At 35.7% G+C, this 21,613-nt stretch overlaps 1 protein-coding gene across 5 annotated transcripts in view; it reads left to right on the top strand.

Annotated features, from left to right (window-relative positions):
* ADK (adenosine kinase) overlaps positions 1-21,613 on the top strand; it is a 297,485-nt gene that overhangs the window by 71,070 nt on the left and 204,802 nt on the right. For all 5 annotated transcript variants that reach the window (XM_030488972.1, XM_030488969.1, XM_030488966.1 and 2 more), the window contains exon 4: positions 13,385-13,463. In XM_030488972.1, coding sequence (XP_030344832.1) covers positions 13,385-13,463 — 79 coding nt within the window. The remainder of the gene's footprint in view (positions 1-13,384; positions 13,464-21,613) is intronic.

Here is a 21,613-nt window from a genome sequence, read left to right on the forward strand (position 1 = left end):
GGTCCTTTATTGTTTTAGAGCAATTTACTTCATGCGCACCCATACATCACTTGACGTGAATTCTTGATGTCCTCTTAAAAAATAAGTTTTCCAAAATTGCTCTCATAATAACCTCAGGACATTCAGATTTACCCATGGAAACTCTTAATCTGGTCTTGCGTAGGTATTCAAGATTGCTCTTTCAGCTATTTTTCTAGTCTTTGAGGGCTCTTGCATCATTCTCATAATGATTAATACTGGAACGTCTACAGGTATTACAAAAAATGATGTGTTTCTTGGTTTTGTGTGGTGGATTTTTGTTTTTGTGGTTTTTTTTTTGTTTGGTTGGTTTGATTTTTTGGGGGGAGGCTTTTGTGTGTTTGGGGGGTTTGTGGTTTTTTTTTTTTGTGTGTGTGTGTGTTTCATTATTATTATTTGGATTCTTACATGGGCTTTCCTTTTCTTTTTCCCTCTTTCCAACAGGGGATTTAGGCACAAGTTCTATTTAGTTACTTATTTTTATAATATTTTTCTTTATTTGTGAAAGGGAAAGTTAAATGTTTCTACACTTGGAGAAGTGGTTGTGGTTGCTTTAGATTTCTGTGGAACTTCATTACAGTTGCCTGATTTCTGGAACAGCTGGGTATTCTTTATCTTCTGTGACCTTAATGTGAAAGATTAGGCTTGAAATAAAATGAGTTATTGACTTGGTTTTCTTCAAAAACTGTACAGTGAGTTCCTTTGCAATCTCCTTCTATGTTAGTTTCTCTCTTGTGGGAGCTTTTGTGTTACATGTTGAAGATTAAAGGAATTTTCAATCTAGAGATAAGAAAACTGATGAAATGTCATTTGATTTTCTCCTGTACTCCCAATTACAGACACAGAGGTTTGGCATGAGCCTCAAGTCCGTTTTATAGGACCAGCTTAACATATATAGCTGCAATATATAAAAGTTTGTCTACCTGTTCCCAAAATACAAGTGAAGAAGATTCTTCCCCCTCTATGTAGGCTGTTTCCCTATGTGTAATTAGCTTCCTGTAACGTGTAGTCGAAGTCTTAGTTAAGTTCATTTCTTCCTGCCTGCAAGAGATATGAAATGTTGTTTGATTTCTTTATAAGAGTTGTTATTCAACTGTCCATCTTCTTTCTCGACATTTCTTTTCTTGAATAAACTAAATTTCTTCAATCTTTTCTGAAGTATTGATTTGTTAAAAAGAAAAAAAAGTTGATATCAAATTAATGGTAACTGTGTGACATTTAACTACCAGGTGCTTATGCAGTGGTGTTTGTTCCAGCAGCTTTTCAGACACAGAAATTAACCTTCAGTGGTCTGTAGCTGCTGAGTTCCCCAGAGGTCCCATGTGAACGTCATGAGGTTCAGCAAGGCCAAGTGCAGGGTTCCTCACTTGGATCAGGGCAACTCCTGGTATCAATACAGGCTGGGGATGAAGGGATTGAGAGCAGTCCTGTGGAGAAGGACTTGGAGGTGTTGATGGATGAAAAGCTGGACATGAGCTGGCAGTGTGCGCTTGCAGCCCAGAAACCAACCGTATCCTGGGCTGCATCGAAAGAAGCATGACCAGCAGGTCAAAGGAGGTGATCCTGCCCCGCTACTCTGCTCTTGTGAGACCCCACTTGGAGTATGGTGTACAGTTCTTGTGTCCTCAACATAAGAAGGACACGGAGCTGTTGGAGGAAGTCCAGAGGAGGACCACAATAATAACCAGAGGGATGGAACAGCTCTCCTATGGAGTCAGACTGAGAGAGCTGGAATTATTTAGCCTGGAAAAGAAAGGGCTCTGGAGCGAGCTTACTGCACCCTTTCAGTAATTGAAAGGGGCTTACAAGAAAGACGGGACAAACTTTTTAGCAGGGCCTGTTACGATAGGACAAGGGGTAATGGTTTTAAACTGAAAGAGGGTACATTTAGATTAGATGTAAGGAAGACTTTTTTTACAATGAGGGTGGTGAAGCAAACACAGAACAGGTTGCCCAGAGAAGTGGTAGATGCCCTATCCCTTGCAACTTTCAAGGTCAGGTAGATGGGGCTCTGAGCAAGCTGATCTAGCTGAACATGTCCCTGCTCATTGCAGGGGGGGTTGGAGTAGATGACTGTTAAAACTGACCCTTCCAACCCAGACTATTCTATGATCTATGATTTCCTGGTCAAGAAAGTATTTCTGTAGTCAATAAAGACAGATTAATATTTTCCCCTAGTTTCTGTAGGGCTGAGGTTAAGAAGATAGATTTCTTCCTGCTTGATTCCAGCCTTCTTGGAGGGGGAGATAAATTTTTTTTGTGCACAATTCCTGTGGTGAAATGCTGCGTTTCAGAAATATTGCTCAACAAAAGAGCTGGTGTGATTCTGTGAAACTTAACAGCTGACCATGAGCTTCTTAATAATAGCATGAAGACTAATGCAGGGTATCACTAAACATGTCTTTGTTAGTGTTGTAGTGGCAGGGTGTACATAGACAGGGAAAGTCAAAATGACCAGTTTATTTGAGGGAGCCTCTCTATGTTGTCATATTTGGGTCAAATGTTTGGATTTTTTCTTTCAATCCATGAGTAGTTGTTCTGCTGTGGAATTAGCCTTTTAGTGCTGCTTGGAACATTGCTTCCTGAAATGATTTATGCAGTACTATTGCCTTGCAGCTTTTTTGTAACTTGTGATTTTTTGGGTGCTGTCTTCCCCTTCCTCCTTCATTGCATATGCTAATTTTTTTCCCCAAAAGGTGACCCTCTGAGATTGTGCCTATGGAGTGAAGAGATGGACTGAATTGTCATAGGCTGTGGGATGAGTTATTTTTAGCTGTTGGCATTTCAGGCTGGAACACTTCATTCTGTCGTGCTTGTTAATGAGTCATCTGGAGAAAATGGGCTTCTTGCTTTCAGAGAGGGTCTGTAGCAAATAATAATAGGCTAATCTCTGCAGGAGATATTCTGTCAAGTAACTAAAGCTTCAACTAGAAAATATGTTGAAATGGAGACTTGTCTCCCTGTAAGAATAAGCATGCACTTACTGTTATTGTATTATGATGTGTATGAAAATCTCAAAAACTGGAAGACTGTTGAAGAGCCTAGTAATGGTATAATAGTGAAACATTTTTGAGAAAGAAGCTTAATTGAAGATAGTCACCTTTTATGGATAGAGAAGAATATATAGTTGCTTCCTAATTCAGAACATCGTTCATTTCTTGAAATCTGAATATGTCATCTAGTTCTAGGCATCTTCTGAAAAGATTCCTAACTAGATAAACCCTATGTAAGGCTTGCATCCTTGAGATAACCCCAGATTTACCAACTTTCAATGTATTACTTTTAAGGATTACCCAGCATCTTTGTTTTGGTCCCTTCTGAAGACTGTATTTTGTTTTATTTTATTTTTTTTTTCTTTCTGCATGCAATTCATAGTCTCTCCTTCGACCTCTTTCCTCAAGGTCTGAAGGTTTTTGTGCTGATACAACAGGCGAGGCTTTGTTTTCCGGTGAAAATACCACCACTCAAGTAAAAAACAATGTAAGAGTATGATTAATCAAAGTTGTTAATCTCATTGCTTAATTTTTGTGTTATTGAAATGGCAGCGTTTGGTGATGCAAATGATTCATTTATTAAAAAAACTATGCAGAGATTCAGGGAGAACTGTATGAAAGTCAGAGGGGGGAAAAAGACCTCCCAAACCCTATTCTGTAAAGGAAGTGATTTTAAGAACAGCATCAGTGTCAAGTCTTTTTGTCACCTTTGGTACTTTTTATGCCACTTACACTCTACGTATTTACCTCCTTTTCTTTACGCATCTTCCTCTTTTAAAGCATATTACAAGTCTGAAGAGGCCTTTATGTTTTGGTAGCAAGAGGATTTTTCCTTTCGAGCTAATAATTTTTACTCTCTGTTGCTTATTTAGCCATTTGGGTTTGCTTTTTTTTCAATTATCAATGGAATACTGAGATAAAAGAACATTTTATCTTACCTCATGCAAACAAATATTTTGTATTATTAGCAACTGTTGACCCTTCAACCCATACTGTTTTAACTCATCTCCTACTGCTGTGGTCACTGTAAAAAATGCTTTAAACCAATCAAGCTTAATGATTCTGGTATTACCAGTATGTGCTGTTCCTAAGTAACCCATGGGGTTTAGAGTGGGTTAGGCAAGATAAGTATTTCACATTTTAGAAATTTGGCATATATCTACATTGCAGACAATAGTGTTGTGGTCAAAATACCTGAGAAACCTATAAATAAGTTGGTGCATGTATCAGAATCCATTTAACTGCAGTAGCATGGAAGTTTTCATGGGAAAACTTACCCTGTGTTTTAGCAGAATTAACTTTTCCTAAACATCAGGCTGCTATGGTTATACTGCTTCCAAATCCTATCTCATTTGTTTATGGCTAGTTTGAGTACTACACTGACTCTAGACATTGTCCCGCAACTGTCTCCTTAGCAGGCAATTTATGCATCTTCTCAGATTCTAGGTATCCAGTCCTTGGATGTCGTCCTACTAGGAGAGCCAGGTTTTTGTCTTTTCCAAAAGTGAAAGCAACATATTTCCATGTTATCCCATCTGAAGAGTTCTGGTTCCTGTTTTGTTTTGTTTTGTTTTGTTTTGTGTGGGGTGGTTTTTTTTGTTTGTTTGTTTTGTGTGGGGGTTTTTTTATTTTTTTTTCTTTCTTTTTCCTTTTTTTTTTTTCTTCTCCTGAGTATCCAAAGATGTTGATAATAAATAGTTGGTTCCTTCTGTAGTTTCCAGTACCACCTACTGAAAATAAAGATGTGGACACATGATTATGTACTTATCAAAAACGTACAAAAAGGAACATACTTGAGAGTATGTGTGTGTGCTTGTGGTAATAAATATTACCTGTGTTTGAGCTACAGAAATTCATGTTGTTACCCACTATCAGGAAGTGACTATCTTAATGGATATTCAAGATAGAGCCGTATTGAGAAATGGGGAGGTTAGAGGACTAAAATAGAAATTTTACTTGATGTTTACTGTTGGCTGTGCTCAAAGCAGCATTTTCTGCACTCGTTATTTGTTCATGAGGAAAATTATTATAGTTCACTGCATGTTAATGGGAGCTTAGAGTGGACATATACTGTCATCTTGGTCTGCTTAAATATCTTGACGTATTTTTAATGTTTACTTGTTTTAAATTTACCGGCTAAGTTGCTGCTCCAAAAGAATTTAAAATAGCATAAGGGGTGAAGAAAAATAGATGTTTTAGCAGTGTAGCTGAATTGACATGAACCACTTAGATTGTAATGAAGAACAAAAAAGTGATTTAGATTGTGGTTAACAACTGTCACTATTGTTTTGGACTTTGTGCTAATGGAGTATATTACTCAGATAAAATGCTTCTTTATCTGAGTGATGTATGGAAACAATTAGTTTATGATTTAGTTTTCGAATAGCTCTGCAAAACTTTCTAGTATTTTATCAATTCTGAATTGGAACCCAAACTTTGCACGTTGGTTATCTTACTTTTCACTGTTTTACTGTTTTGATGTATTTATAATAAAAGTACAAATTGTAAAGTTACCCTAGTAAAATATTTCTCTCTGCTAGGTGTGAGTGTGCATAGTTTTTTGTCAGCTCTATATAGGCAACTTAATATGATTTGTACTGCAGCTTTAGATAATCTAAATTGTAGCAAAGATAAGGTCTAAGATCTCTTGATGACTGAATACTTTTAATATTAAAATATTCTTGGCAAATATTCTACTAAATTAAACAAATTTTCTCTTTGATGTGAGCTGGAGTAAGTCGATGCTTGTGAAACAGCAGTTTCAATTAGCATTCACTAAAGGTTTATTGACAGTTAACACCTGGTCTCTACTGTGCCAAGTGGGAAGCATCTATTGCAGTCTCATATGATCGTTGCGTAATTAGGATTATGATCTCTAATTTGCTTTTAATTTTGTAAATCTAGTCTTATTTTCAAAACCAGTCGGTGTTACTTGTGTTGCTGCGGTTTTTTTGTAGGACAAAGTTATTAATGTTAAAAGGATTAAGTATATTATAGTATGATAAACAACTTGCCCTTTCATTGGTTAGTTTCACTGGTAGTTCTCAGAAAGTAGGTATTCTTTCCATGCTACTTTGAGAAACAAACAGAAAATGACACAGTACTTTTTGAAGTAATATTCTTGTGTACAAGCTGCCAAATGTATACTGGGAACATCAGAAGCAAGTGTAAATGTTTTTGTAATACTACTGAGAAATAACAAAGGAAATGACCTTGTTCCTTACTGCTTCAGAACATTGGCACATCCAAGGATGAAGAAGGTAAATGCTACATACTTTTCCCTGCCTGTGTGTCTTTTCATCCTTACTGGCAATGTATAAGGGCAGGGAGCTATTTCTGTCTACAGTGTTTTGCAACAAATACTGTGGTGCAAATCCCTAGATGTATCTGCAAAATTTTTGAGTTTTGGCTGATCTTTTTGAGGATCTTCTTCCAAAAAGGCAGTGGGGAGACAGCATAAACTTGAGAACTTCTGAACTGTCAGAAATTCTCCAATAGTATTTTTTTATTATCCTCAGATGAAACTTTTGAAAATGTTTTGATTAGAAACTCTAATAAAGGGAGAGAGAAAGAGAGAAATTTTAGTCACCTTATAGTAATCATATATAATACACATTTTAAGGCTTGTGAAGGTACTCTGTATATGTAATATGTGTACGTATTTGTAGTGTTTAGGGACAGTTGAATCAGAAATGTAATCTTTTAATAATCCAGTGGTCTAGTTTTTCTTTTCATTTTCCTACAGCATTTCGGAATATCAACAGAAAAACTTGCCTTGTGGTGGCTGATGTTTCTGAGTGTAATCATGTACATTTTTGAGATAACATAGAGGAGGAAGATATCCAGATAATCTGGAATAAGGGGAGTTTTTCAAGAACACTTGCATAAATTTGTCTGACTCTTTGCTGAGAAAAGAAAGATAACAATACTTTGAGAAATTTCTTTACATCATGATCCTTAAGAGCTGATGTTTTAACCTTACATTTGAATGACTGTTACTTTTTCCATCTTGTTTCAATATGCCTAAATGCAAACACATGTGGAAAATGTTCTTTTGGCTTTTATCAAACTGACATTTAAGTGCATTTTTTTTTTTTTTTAACCTTGCTAACATTTGCGGTAAAATATTTCAAAGCTATGAATCTTGCAATTTGCCTATGCAATTCCCCCCGCCACCCCCCCCCCCGTCTTTCATATATTAACATTTGGTACTCATAATCCTAACCTGGTTGGAATTACTGGCTTTTTTCATTTGCTGTTTGTTTGGATGAGGTGATTAGGAAAATACTTTATGTGAAATTCTACTTTGCAACAGTAAATACTTCCATGAAGAGTCACTGTTTTCTGAACTTCAGTAAACAAAGGAGAAAAATATGGTAATCTGCTGTATTCAATTGTAGCAATCATATTCTGAACACATTTAGCTTTCTCTTGTGTTATATATCCATGGTGTTAACCTGTCTCCAATACTTCCTTTTTAGCATGTTTCATTCTTCCCCTCTACTCCCTTACCCATTCCCAAGCTCTTTAATTCTGTGCCAAGCTAATAAGGAGAAGAACTAGCTCTGCATAAAGTCAGTCGTTTCCAAGCAGCTGTTATAAAGTTTCCTCATGTACCTCTGTGATTGTACCTTATTTCTAAAAGGCAGTATTTTTGCTCTCTCAGGCCCAATTTTAAGTAAGAACAAGCAATTATATCTGCATCTCAATCTCAATTGGTTATACGTCAAAGACTAGGGGTGAAATAGTTCATATATATATAACTATCTTTTCTAAGGTTTGAACTTTGAACGCTGAGTTGTACAATGTAGTGAAATTAGGTAGGCTTTTTAGAGTTAAAAATATGAATTACTTTTCTTTTTACCCACAGTATTTGCCCTAAAGTATTCTCTCTTTTACTTACATTTAAAAATAATACTTTGTGGCTTAATTATAATCCTTGAATCTCAAGACTAGACCTTTTCCTTAAACCTGAATTAGATTTTACTTAGGATCAAATTATGAGTGCTTCAGCTTGCCTGCTAACACTGACCAGGGAAGGTTGCTTTCTGTAACATGTGCCCCATCTGCCTGGCGGTGTGGCTGCCCGCATCGTTCTGGCATTGGCCCAGGCTGTGATGAAATTGAGAATGTGACAGATGACAGCGTTGTCCAGATGTACGCATAAGTACTTCTGCCATGCCTTGCAAAACAGTCAGGATGCAAGTTTGGCATTATTTAGTTGTTTGTCTTGATTTATTCCTTGAGGGTTTCCTTAAAAAATTGAAATAATATTTGGTACTCTGTTTGTGGTTTTACTGAGCTTTTAGTATTATTAAAACAGGTTGTATAATATGATGCTCACTCTCTCATATTTTTTTTTTCCTTAATTTATGGAGTGATTTCGTAGACATTCTGACACAGGTTACTCAATTTGGAGATTTAAGTAGATTTTAAAAAATGCAATTAAAAGGATCAAACATCTAACTGTCAGTGTATTAGTCTGGTTCTCCTCACAGCTGAACATTTGAGCTGTTGCAATGTCTTAATATGAGTACTTCTTGCAACTAAAAATAAATCTCTGGGAAAGGTGTCAGAATCACCATAATTATGGTTTTTAATTAAAATCTAATTAAAACTCATCCAATACCTTGAAAACATACCAAATCCTAAGCTGCCTTCCTCACTAGAGGTGTCTCAAAGGCTGCCTCCCCAGCCCCAACTTACCTCCAAAAAAAAAAAAAAAAAAGTTACAGACTTACATGCAACTTGCAACCTTTTGTTGATTATTTAAGAGATTTCCATCTTAGTGTTTTTGAAAGTTTTTATAACACCAAACAAAAATGTACAATCCACTAGAAATGTTGTATTATCATTATACAAAATAACCAGATTTTTGTCTTACAGTCAGGCTGTCATTATCAGGCATACACGAGCAAAAAGGGCAAAAATGATTTTTCTCTCCTCTCTAGCTGTTTTTGGCAGCTAATTTTTCTTTTAACGTGTAGCTCCCTGCTGATGAATGCTATTGAGTACATCTTAGGTAATAAGCAGATATATCAAAAGATATCCAGGGCAACACACCCTGCTGAAAAACAAGAGATTACTTCTTGCAGATAAGTACCTTCTGACATATGCATCAGAAATGTTTTTTTCTGGTGCTCTCTCTATATAGATGTCAGTTAAATGTTGGTATTCTGTGGCCATTTTACTCTTCAAAAAGAGTTTCGTTTTAGTCTAATATAAAGTGTGTCCAAAAACTTGAACAGCATTACTTGAATTGCTTTAATTTTCCTTACTTGTAGCTCTATTGCCTTATGTTGTCTGCGTTCAGTTGCAAGGAATGTTTTATGTGCTTATTTTTCTTGTCAGCTTGGTTTTGAAACCATGGTGAGCCAAACATTATTGTATTTGTTGCTGTGTAACAGAGAAGATAGTCCCAGCTCCAAAAGCCTCAGTTTTTGTGTATAAAAAGAGTTACGGGAGATGGGTATTGATCCAGGAGAGGCTTGCCAGTCATTAGGATGGAGAATAGCCTCAGGAAATCACAGAGCCTTGCTGATGACTTCTTTTAGACATTATGGGGAAGGACAGTTTGAAGGAAGGTTTAAAATAGATTTGCTAATATTCACAGAAAATTCTAGTAACTGGACATTGGATGATATGGGTGAGAGAAAAGGTTTTTTTGTTGACTGCTTTGTGCCCAGAGGCTGTTGTAAATCTGAATGTACTGAAAGAAAGACTGTATGTTCAGTGCTATAATGCTTTGCTGGGCCTTGGAAATGTAGAGAAGTGGCTTCTGCTTGAAATGACTGAGGAGTGTTGAGAGAGGCGAGCTGGTCACAGGTATAGTTGACAGACATGATCTTTGCAGCTGTCTGAAGGGATTAGATATTAAGATGAGTGCATTTATTTGTATAATACAGTAAATTGTGCATTTTAAGAGTGGGAAAGAATAGTATAGGGTTTACACATAATTTGGTAAGAGGACACAGAGAAGATGAATAGTGATGCTCGGGTTATGAATGGTTTGAGTGACCAACAGGGTGGTGACATTGTCAGCAGTGATACTTACTGGGAGGAAATTCTCACAACTATCTCCAGATAGGGGTAATGGTACGGCATATGCAAGGGGAGTCTGTGCCTTTTAAAGATAAATCTCCAACCTTCTGTAATGTAAGGGGGTATATCTTGTTTTTAAAAAAAAAAAAAAGGTAAAAATTTTATTCTCATTTGTATTCTTTTATAAAATAGCTCCTTCCATTACCACCTTGTCCTTTTTTTTAGTAGCCATTAATTCTGTCGAAAGGGAAGATACTGAAAAGGTTCACCTTTCAGTATCAAGTCCAATTAGGAGTCAATCCTTTTTAAAAAAAGGGGAGGGAGGGAAAAAAGGCTTCTGACAGAAGTGCTATTGCATTTAGTATAATTGAGCAAAACCTTAACGTATCCTCTTTGGTCAGTGCTAGAGTTGATCAGCAGTATCACCACTGAAAACATATGCTGCTGCAAATGTGAACTTATTTTTGTTAAAATACGCTGCGATGTGGTGAACAAATTCATGGTACCAAAAATAGGGGCCCCTTGGTACGGTGCTGATTGTGGGATTTATTGTTCTGTTATTTAAGGTAATGGTATGTTGCTAGGTCAGGAGAAGGGTCACAGTTCTCAGATATAGCACAGCCTTAAATAATACTCAGAAAGACCAACAATTGCAGAACGTGAAACAAAAATATTATTCAGTCTTGCTCATAAGGTTTTAATTTTCTTGAATTATCTGAAGTGTGATAACAGCTTGGTCCTGAAGCACACACAGAAGCTCTGTTTAGCATTCCCGGGCCTCAGAGCAGTTTCTACAGTTGAACTTCCTTCCTTGAAATGGAGAGTTTTATAAAAGCAAATACCATGTTTCTGAGGCATGCTGGAATGACAGTTCTTCTCTTTGCAGGTCAGGCATACAGCAGACAGTGACGAAGTCAGCGTTACCACACTGCCTGTGCCATCTGCTGACATTTTGAAAAATGTCCATCTAACTTTTCATCTTCTTAAGATAAAAAGCTATTGACATTCTTAATTTTGAGGTCATTCTTGATACAACTTGGTTATCGGGCTTTTGTGGATTAGAACAACACCATTTATATCATCCTTCTGGTTTGTCATGGAAAATAACCAGCAATAATTATTTTTCTTGCATTTGTACAAACTCTCATTCTATTTTATGTAACCGACCTTCATAGGTGTTGAGTTTGCTATCTTAATTAGAAGAAAAGGAGTTAGTGCTTTTAATATCAGTGCTGAAATAGTGAAAGATAGTTGCCATTGTTTGTCTTACTGTTTTAAGTAATCGTAAAAAAATTTGTTCAGATTATTTCTTAGATTACGTAGCTGTCACCTTGAAATCTTCATAATACAGACAGTATTTTAAGGCTTTTTCCAATTTTTTTCCCCAAATTCAGATAACTTGTATCTTATTCATTTGAATTACAAGATAAGTGTTTAAATGCATACTCATCTAGTGGTAATGTAGGTGGTCAACTGCAGAATACTATATAAGGTTTAACATGCCATTAAATAATATGGACATAGAAACATTAGATGGCTTTAGGTAAAGGAATTAAAATATCAATTGGTATGCTTGTAGATATGCAAGAATACAAAAATAACCATGTGATTTGGGCAGTACACATTCAAAAGTAAAGTGTCAATTAAATTAAAGAAAAAATATTGCCAAAATACTTACTTGGTTCATGACAGTTTGTATGTCTTTGCTTGAGAAGCAATTGTTAGGAGACCTGTTGGTTTTTGTTATTTTTTTCCCGCTCTCAGCTACTTGCTATCATTTGAGGTTTCAATTGCTTGACATAGAATTGGTGGATAATTAGTAGTGTGGATAGCTGTGAAAAGCATATGTAATAATTTAGTTCTTGGTTCCTTCTAATTGTATGCCCATCGGTAGTTTGCTAGGGTGAGTAGCTCATTATTCAGACATTTTAAATGGAAAGTACTGTAGAAATAAAAATGTTCCTATTAGTACCAATGTATTGAAAATCAAAACCTTTTAAACAAACAAGTCGTTATTTGACAAATCTATCCCCAAAGCTGATGTTTGCATACTGTAAGGAGATTGGGGTTGTGAGGGGGAGATGAAGGGTAGGGTAGGCAGATAGTGTTCATTTTTCACTGTGCCTGAAATAAAGATGTGACACTCTTTAAAAAGATACTAAAGGTGAATACAATAAAGTATGTTAAAATACATCCAACTGGGCAAGCTTCATTTGTTAAAGGTATACATCTAAAGTTAATAGACCTGAAGGGCAAATCTATGCTATTAATTAGGGTTGACCTTGAAGTCATTTTAAACCTCAAATGTGCAAACAAATCTTACAGAAAACATTTTAACTTGCCTGCAGGGGTACTTTCTTCTGAATCTAATGCCTTCTGAGGTTGTTCATCCTGCTGTTTAATCCACTCATTTTGAAGTGTGTTTAGAATTTAGAGGCATGATGCAGTATTTGTGCACAGCAGGCTCCACAGCTCCCTCTTTCCTGTGGCACTTAACTGTGACTAGAGAGAGGGCTGGTTCTTAAGCTGTGGTGTACTGTGATCAGAGGTGCAAAATACACCCTAGTCAACGAAGGGCATCTTACAGAACTCTATCTGGCTCTTAACCTTAAAGTTTTATCTGAAATATGAGGATAGGTATTTCCATTCGAAGTTTGAATATTTGTTTTAGTGTTCAAACCTAATAATATACTATTGAATGTTACCAGAGTATGCTATGTTTTCATAGTAGTATGACTTGAAGGATTTGAAATCTCATCTGGAGACACATGGCTTTTCTGTTATCAGATTTTCTCACATACTAGTAGATTTGATCATAAAAACTCTTCACCTGTCAAAATGTACTATTTCATATGAAACTTTAAAACATAGCACTGTTGTTTGGGTCAAGTTAATTTTGAAATAGACACCAGATCTCCACAATCTCCTCACTTAATTTTACATTCCGTTTTTAGCTTTAATGAGGTGGAATAAGTATCTGAATGCCTTCATTTGTATAATTTTTCTTCAAGCATGTATTTTATCAATCTAACAGTTAATTGCAATCAACCTTATGCTTCAGATTAATTTTTTTTTTTTTCAGTTACTTACTCCACTTGTGACCTTAAGGTAAAGGATTCAAGTTGGTGTCACACTTTGCTCTGTAATTTGGACAAAATACAAATAGGTGTTCCCAGCTTCACCATATGTAACAGCTAATATATCTGAATATATTGTTTTCAAATAACATGATGTCATTTACTTCTAATCTTCGTGTCTTCTTTTGGGGAAAAAAAAATAAAATATGTAGTTTAACTTTTTTCTTCTCTGCACTTTTTTTTCTTTCCCAACAGATTTGAAGAACTTGTGAAGAAGTTCAAAGTAGAATATCATGCTGGTGGTTCTACTCAAAATTCCGTTAAAGTGGCGCAGGTTTGTTCTTCCTTAAAAAAGAGTTATTAGTAATTTTAAGTGTAGAGTTTGAATCAGCTTGATGCTCTGTATTGCCTGTGTTCGTCATGAGCATGACTGAGTGGGTGCTTGTCATGCTGTCGCTCAGACTATGCTTGTATTTTTTTATATGATTTATTTTACAGTTGTGTTCTTTATTCTTTTCACATACTTTCTGTTAAGGTTATAATTACAACCACAATGTACCTAGGAGTGGAAGGGAAGGTTTTAAGGAAGATTGAGCCAGGCTTTTGTCAAAGGTGTATGGTGGGAGAATAAGAGGCAAGGACTAGGTCCCTAGCTGCAGTTAGGAATCTTCCAGTGAGGAGAAAAAAGTCACAATGAGAATGGTTAAACAAAGAAGTTGCTGAATCCCTGTGCTCTGAGATTTTTATAACTTACCACAGTGAGTCCTTGGGTAATCAGATCTAAATTTGAGTCTGGCCCTGCTTTGAGTGGTGGGTTCGACTAGAGATCTGCAGAAGCCCCTTCTGGCCTGCACACTTCTGTGGTTCTAACCACATTTATCCTGTAAGAACTTGAAAATTTGTCCATAAAAGATGGAAATGTAAAACTTTTTTTATACAAGGATAATGTTTCTGGTATCGATATGATGAATAACAGTAATGATGAATTGGGTTTCAGGTGTTTTAGCTTTTCTATAGCTAAAGTATATGCCTTTTGTGACTATACTCTTAAGCATATACCTGAGTGTATATTTTTAGGTTGTGATAGATATACAAATCCTGTAATACAATAGGATATAATATATAAGATATCATATAATATGCAAACTGTGTTTATAACCTTTTTGTTAATGATCCTGGCTTATTAGCTTCCAGATTTCCTATATAGGTAAAACTTACTGCCAGATAACATTAAAAGCACATTTGGAAAAAATTAAGTTACAATTTAACAAAGGTTGCCCTGCCAATAAAAAGGAAAAAAATAATTGTAGTAGTAATTGCTGTTTCTTTGTACAAAACAGTGCTGCTTCTTTACTAAGGTTTTAATTTTCTGAAACCCCAAATGTCTTGAAAATATTTGTGAGAGAAATTTTTCACAACAGAGGGAAATCTGAGTTGCTGCATGTGTTTTATTGTCTGTAGCATTGTAATTCTGAAATGGTTATGTAATGAGCTTTTTTTGCTTAGGTTTTTTGTTGTTTCTTTTGGAGGGGGTGTGTTATTGTTTGTTTACTATGTGGTCAAGCCAAGTTTTTGCTTCTGATACTTTAAAAAAAAGTCTCCCTTGGGAGAGCTCAAGTTGCTGAATTAGTTCTGTGTCAGTATGACTGTTGCTTGACCTGTGGGGATGGTGTAGAGGTGGTGTCTCTTCCATGACAGCTGATTAGAGATCAACTTCTTGAAGGGACTTCTGCAACTGTTTATTAATTCAGAGGCATGAAATTCTGCTTCTATTCCTACATCTGTGTTGAGGAGATTTGGAAGCAAATGCATGCAGTAGACTCAGAATTTCTAAAGTTCGAAATGTTCAAAGAGCCCAGAATTTTATTTCCATTTCTCCTTGAAGTGACCTCTTCAGCTAGTTTGTTAGCAAACTGTATTTCCTACGTAACTGTCTCTTAATCTGTCAGTCCAGGTGTTGTTCAATAATTATAGTGTGAAGTACACAGAACCTACATAGAGTCAATGACAGCTGAAATTTGAATCCAGGAAATGTAGGGCTTTCTATGTCAATGCTCCTTTCTTATACTGATAAAGTTTTGCCAGTGAACTTTTCCTTTACCTTGGCTCTGAGTTCAGAGTCTCATTTAGCTCTAGTTGCCATCTGGAATTGTATTTGTCTCCAGAAGGGTTGTCATCTCCTAGTTTTTTGTTTCAAATAAGATTGAAACTTCAAACAGTTGTGCATGAATAACATAACATCACTAAGAGGCTTTAAAAAGAGGGATGGGAGGGTGAGAGAGAGAAAAGTGTGTTCTGGAAATCTTGAAAGAAGCTGTTATTCTGTAAGCTTTCACAGAACAAAAAATGTGAGGATAGGAAAAAAAAGTTTAACTGTAAACTAGAAATTAAACTAGAAATTCTGGAAGAATTTTTGCAGGAATATTCACTGGCATATTGGAGAGGAGTGTGTAAGTAATCTTACATCTGAATAACTTATATATTTGTTGAAAGTATGGGGAGAATGCAAAGACTGATTCAAGAAGCCTGACTGGTGGTTGAGAAGTAGAGGATCAATAAATTAGGTCAGAGCTCTGAGGTAGCCACACTCTAAGTGAATGTGGATTCTTTGTGAAAAGAAATGTGGGGAAGAAATCCTAAGAATACAGCTTTTATTAATTTCTTCTACTTGTGTTACTTGATGGGAAAAGCTTGCAGAAGTATGCTAAAAGCTGAGAGATAAAAACTAAAAAAGTTTGTTTGAGCTGTTTAAAAGCTGATGGGAAATAATGGCATGTTAAAGAAAAGCATCTTCGGAAGCCTGACTGTAATGGAATACAACTGTCTGAGTAGAATGGTTGGAAATGATCAAATGGCCTCTGAAGTCTGGCAATTGCATTTTTAAAAGTTCATTTCTAAGCGGGAAGAGTGTATTATTAAGAAGTGTAACAGGAAAATTTGAGATCAGTTAATAAAATTATTGGAATAAAAAACAGCGACGCAAATAAGGTCATTGAAATGTTTGTTTCAAATAGTCTGTTTCTTTAAGGGTCAGAAAAGCAGCACTATGTTGAAACAAAAATACACGAAGTCAAAATGGGTCCAGAAACTTACAATATATGTGTTTAGAAAAGGAAAATGAAACTGTCAAATGGTTGTTTACATGGTGTATGGTGATCATCACTTGTTACATATCTTCATGTAGTTTGGATATTTCTTTCTTGTCTGCAAAGATAGTGAAATGTACTCAAGAAAGACTGTCTCTCTGTTCCTGACAAGGAGAAGGCAACTTCTTACAGGAAAAGAAAAAAAAAAAAAAAGGAGAGAGTAGAGAAAAAAGTCTTAGAAATACTGTATTTATCATCTGTGAGGAATTTGTGATGGTAATCACAGAAAGAGGCAATCGGAAGAAGCACTGAATAATGAAGAAAACTGGGAAGAAAATGAAGCTTAAATCATGGGGTTTGGAGCTAAAATTTAAAGCAGCATCAACTGTAATGGTAATGAAGATTTTAGAAGTTTACAAAGAATTAAGCAGAATTGCAGTCAAGCTGTGAAAAGTAGAATTAGGTTTTTTTCCCTAGCATGTTAACAGAAAGGAAAGATCTGAAGCACAGCCTTGAAGGAATAATTTGGCAGGTAAGGTACTAAAAGGGAATCTTGGTATTTTTCAATATTGTCTTGCAGCAGAGCAGAAGTTAAAGTGTGTGGTGCACTGCAGGAGTGAATGATGGTTGGAGAGCTTTGTGAGAATCAAAAAGATGAATGTTGACTGCCGAAAGTGAGCATTATGTGGACAGAGTATCTCAGCAGGGTCCGCAAAAGAAAAAGCTCTGGACATATCAGGGACAATACAAAAGTGTTTTTTTGTAGAAATGCTTCTAATGTACAGTGGCGAAGACATTTTTGTAACATAAAATGCAGAAGCAGAGTCAAAAGATAATTAGAGGGAAAGCTCTTTAGAGGGAAAGGAAGGAACAAATGAAAAATTGTTGTGTTGCAAAAGAAATACAGAAGACTGTTGGATTAAAAATTGAAAGTATGGAAGATAAATAATAAAAGGGTGGAAACTTGGAATGTCGCATTCTCACTTTTCAAAAGTGTATTATATAAGCATTTTTATAAGTACAATAATATTTTTTAAAAACACCTGACAATGGTGAAAGGGAGTACCAAGAGCAATATAAAAGTAATGAAGAGCAGTACTCAATCCAGTAAGATAGGATATTTATATTCAGGTTCTCTTGGATATTAAAGTTGTTTGAACATATAATGATCCTGGAAAGTGTAAGGAAGTCAAGTTATTTTCGCTTGGCCCAACTCATATTATGAATGAGGAGTTGGGTGAGGAGGGAAGTAGTGATTGATAGATTCCAGAAATGACAGTAACAGGCATAAAAATGGATAAGATAAAATAAATGAGATTGCAGTTTAGTCATTCTTTAATGAGTTTAAATTAACGGCAAATTATGTCTTGGAAATACTAATTCATACTAGGAGAGTAATAGTGACAGAAAGAAGTGAAGAAAGTGGAGACAGAAAAGTGTGTGAGAGAAAAGACAAATTTGTTTGAGAGGGTAGGAGATAAGTAGTCAGGAAAGAGAAAAACAGTGTGAAAATCCCAGTGTTGCTCTGATTCTGCATCCCTCATTGTCGTATCCTTATTTCTTCCTTATCAATCTGCTTTTCCTTTTCCATTCTGATCTTTCTTGGGTGTAAATTTGTTCACCTGGAAAAGAAAAGATGGATAACCAGAACAGATTTAGTACATCTAAGGCCTAAAGGAAAAAGTCTTATTGAAATAATTTTATTTCTGTTTAAGAGTTTAGTACTGAATGGAAGAATAGAGACAGACCATAAAGAATGGGGGGAATGGAAGAGGAATAATGGTAAAGGGCTTTCTTGAGTGCAGCACAATATGGAAAACAAATATCAAAATTATTGCATATTAAAATGCAGGTAATACACTTCTGGAGATGCTATGTTACTTTTAGGCACTTCTTGGGATTTTCTTTTTCTCTTAACCCACCAGTAGGGAGTGTTTATAACTTCTCTGGATCAAGCTTTAATTAATCAGTCATAATTCACTGAAAACTGTGTGATAATATTTTGGAAAATGAGGACTAGAGATGATGAACTGAGTTGCAATCACTTAGTTTCTGAAATAGAAACAAAAGCTTAACTTTCCTGTTTTTTTTAGTGATCTTGGCATTAGAGTTATCCTTCCATACGAACTTTTAGTTTTGCTTTGTGTTTAAAGTCAAAGTTATGATGCATGCTCAAAAACGAGGAGAGCAGGGGTATCAAATTGAAACTGCAGTGTGCTGCTCTGACCTTTACTTGTCTCATTAAATTTTGGCTTTATATCTAATATGATATGTGACATCTTGCTTTAATCTGAGCTTTTGCAATCCCTCCAAATGATTGGATCCATTCTATTAAATCTATAAAATATGCATACATGTAACTGCATGCAGTTCATAAATAATGTATTGTTTTAGAGTTCTGCCAACAAACTAAACTCAGATTTGTGAAGACAGTATTTTACGAGTACTCGGCTTCCCTCTGTAATTTTAATTAAGACTATGCCTGTCTAACAACAGACATTGATCTGGAAGGAAAAAAAAAATCTGAATATTTTAATAGGGCTTGTGACTTTAAAGTATCTAAAACAAATAGCTTGCATGTGCAGACAGAGTAAGTATTGCTGACCAGGCCATATTTGCGTGATTTTTATCAGTGTTTATTTTGACTTTGGAGTGCTGAGGTTAGAACTGCAAGAAGTAGTCTTTGAAGTTTCTATCTTTCCAACTCAATTGCTGAATTTCAAGTCTAACTTGATAGAATTTTGTAACTTGGATTTTAAACAAAACAACCTTGGCAATGAACAGCACATTTTCATTCTTGTTTTTCTGGAAGTGCATATAAAGAATGCCACATTCTTTATCTTCAGAATGGATGCTCTTGGTTTATGCTTTATTTCTTAATAGCATTCTAACGATTCTGATATCGCTGTGGATCTACGTTAGCAGTTACAGTGCTATATTCCATTGTTTATTCATCCTCAGAAGAATTGTGAAATTCTCATTATACAAGTTTTATTGCTAGTGATGCCACGTGAACTTGGAAGAACGTAGCTTGACACATTTCAAGTTGAATTTGTAGGACTGGCAGATGGGGGGAAAACAGAAGTTACAATTCTCAGGAAGCTTTCATACAGATACTCTTGGGACTTCACAGTAATGTTTTTATAATACATACCTCAGAAAATCATAATGACTCCCTGGTTTTGGTTTTTTTTTTTTGCACTACCTCTCACTATCTAATGTTAAGCTTTTGGGTTTTTGTGGTTATGCAACTTGTTTGCAAAAAGTCTATGTACTGTTGTTAGCTATTTCAAAGCAGCTTGGTTTTAAACTAGAGTATTTGTCTATTTACTCTTAATAATGTGTTGATTGGAATGACTTTTAAATGAGGGATAACACTAAGAATAAAATGATACAAAATTATCTTAACCACTTGAGTTCTTCTGTCTTCTGTGCGTCAAGGAGTTCTACTGTCTTCTGTACTTCTGTACTTTCCTGCTGTCTGCCTGTATTTCAAGGACTTGTAACTTCATCCCAATTTTTATTCTTCAGTGATGATTAACTTGATCTGTTAATCTAAAGTGATTATGCTTTTTAGGATTCTAATAAACTGAGAATTTAAACTAAGTCTAATAAACTGGGAAGTTTGAGAATTTAATTTTGCAAAATGAACAGATTCATTTGTTTGTAAGATTCATACTTGTTTATAAAAAATTATATGTGCTGAAGGCTTAGATGTGTTTCAAATTTTTACTATTTGTTACGTGAGTAATTAGCCAAACCTTGGATTTATATTCAGCATATGTGTCTACTGGGTCATGTCATGCTTAATCCAAAAACAGTCTGTAAAATTAAAAATTTAGCTATGAAAAATACTTGCAGGCAGAACTGCATTTTTTAAAGAATAGAAGCTGTAATCTTGTAAACATAGGACTAGTTCCATTGCAGCTGGTTCCATGCTTTTAAAATTAAGTTTGCATTTATTTGCAAAGTAGCACCTTTGTCTAAACATTACTTTTTGTGTGTAATCTACAAGGTCCATCACACATTAGCTTTTCAGTTTACAGTCATTTAGTGATTTCCTCCTCGCTTTCCTGTCATTCTGTATGAATGGGCATCTAAGTAATGAGTTTATTTTCTTCCCCACTTGTGAATATTTTTGGATTACTTCTGTACAATTGATTAAACTGAGGCATAGCAGGAAGAAAAGTTTGGCTTGGGAGCAGGCCTCAAAATGTATTGAACAGGAATAACTGTGAGAGACGTAATGGAAAAGTTTTCAGCGATGTTACCCCAAGCATACTCTCAATTTTTTGAGTTGCTGCAACTTTCCAAGACCCATCATTGTCTTATGGAATCCACCATGTCATCAACTAGAAATGTTCTCTCTTCTGCTTATTGTGTGCTTAAATTCACTTATGCTACAAATACCTTTCTCCAAAAACTGTTTCTGGAATAGTGCTACCAGAAAGTGCAAGCAAGTCTCCTAAATGACATTTTCCTCCTAGTTAGTGAAGCAGAGAACATTTAGCTCTGTATCTTTCTGTTGACCAAAAGGAATTAATTTTTTTTTTTTTTTTTTTTTTTTTTTTTCCCCAAGAGAGATAGGCTCTGTGTTTTCTGAACCATTTGGGTCAGAATGTTAAATTCCTCAGAGTTATTTTTGGCATTATGCTTGATATTCCTAAAACAGCTTCATTACATCCCCCTACTCAGATAGGCTTGGTGGCCCCAGCAAACATGTGTTTCCAATATTTTAAATAGTTCAATCAGCTTTCAAGATTAAGTATGAAAAAGCTCTTCGAACTATTTTCTGTTTGGTACGGTTTAATAAACTTAGGAGTATAGCCTCACCTTCTCTGCCAGAAAATAGTCCTGATGCATGTGTTTCCTTCTACGCCAGCTCCCACGTGCTGCTGCCGTGCCACACTGGTGTGGTCTTCTGTCAGTTACAGTGCTGGCAGCCTGTGCTGTCCTGCAAGTGCACATACCTGCATCTCAAATCTGTTTTATGTAAATGAAGTTAAAACAGAGAAAGAGTTAGGACTTATAGCTAAATCTTGCTTATTTATACCTTGCTACAGTTTATATGCTACTAGCCAGTAAACTGAATCTCTCGAACACCTAATGCCAGTGCTGTGGCCAGTCCTTATGAGTGAGACTTCTACTTGGCAAATGAATAACAAAACATGCCTCAGTGCTGACAAAAATAGGCGTTGAGGTTTGTCTCACTGGAAATACAATAGCTAGTCCCACTATTGCAAAGATGATGTCCCACTGATAGGGTCACAGTGGACAGTGTCACATGCCAGTGACATCAATTTCCTAAGTTACGTATTCTCTCAAGCACACCCATTCATGTGTGTTTCCAAATTAGCCTATGTCAAACACCACAATGATCTGTCCACACTTCTGACAG

Source organism: Strigops habroptila, chromosome 5 (genome assembly GCF_004027225.2).
Source record: "Strigops habroptila isolate Jane chromosome 5, bStrHab1.2.pri, whole genome shotgun sequence".
NCBI lineage: Eukaryota > Metazoa > Chordata > Aves > Psittaciformes > Psittacidae > Strigops > Strigops habroptila.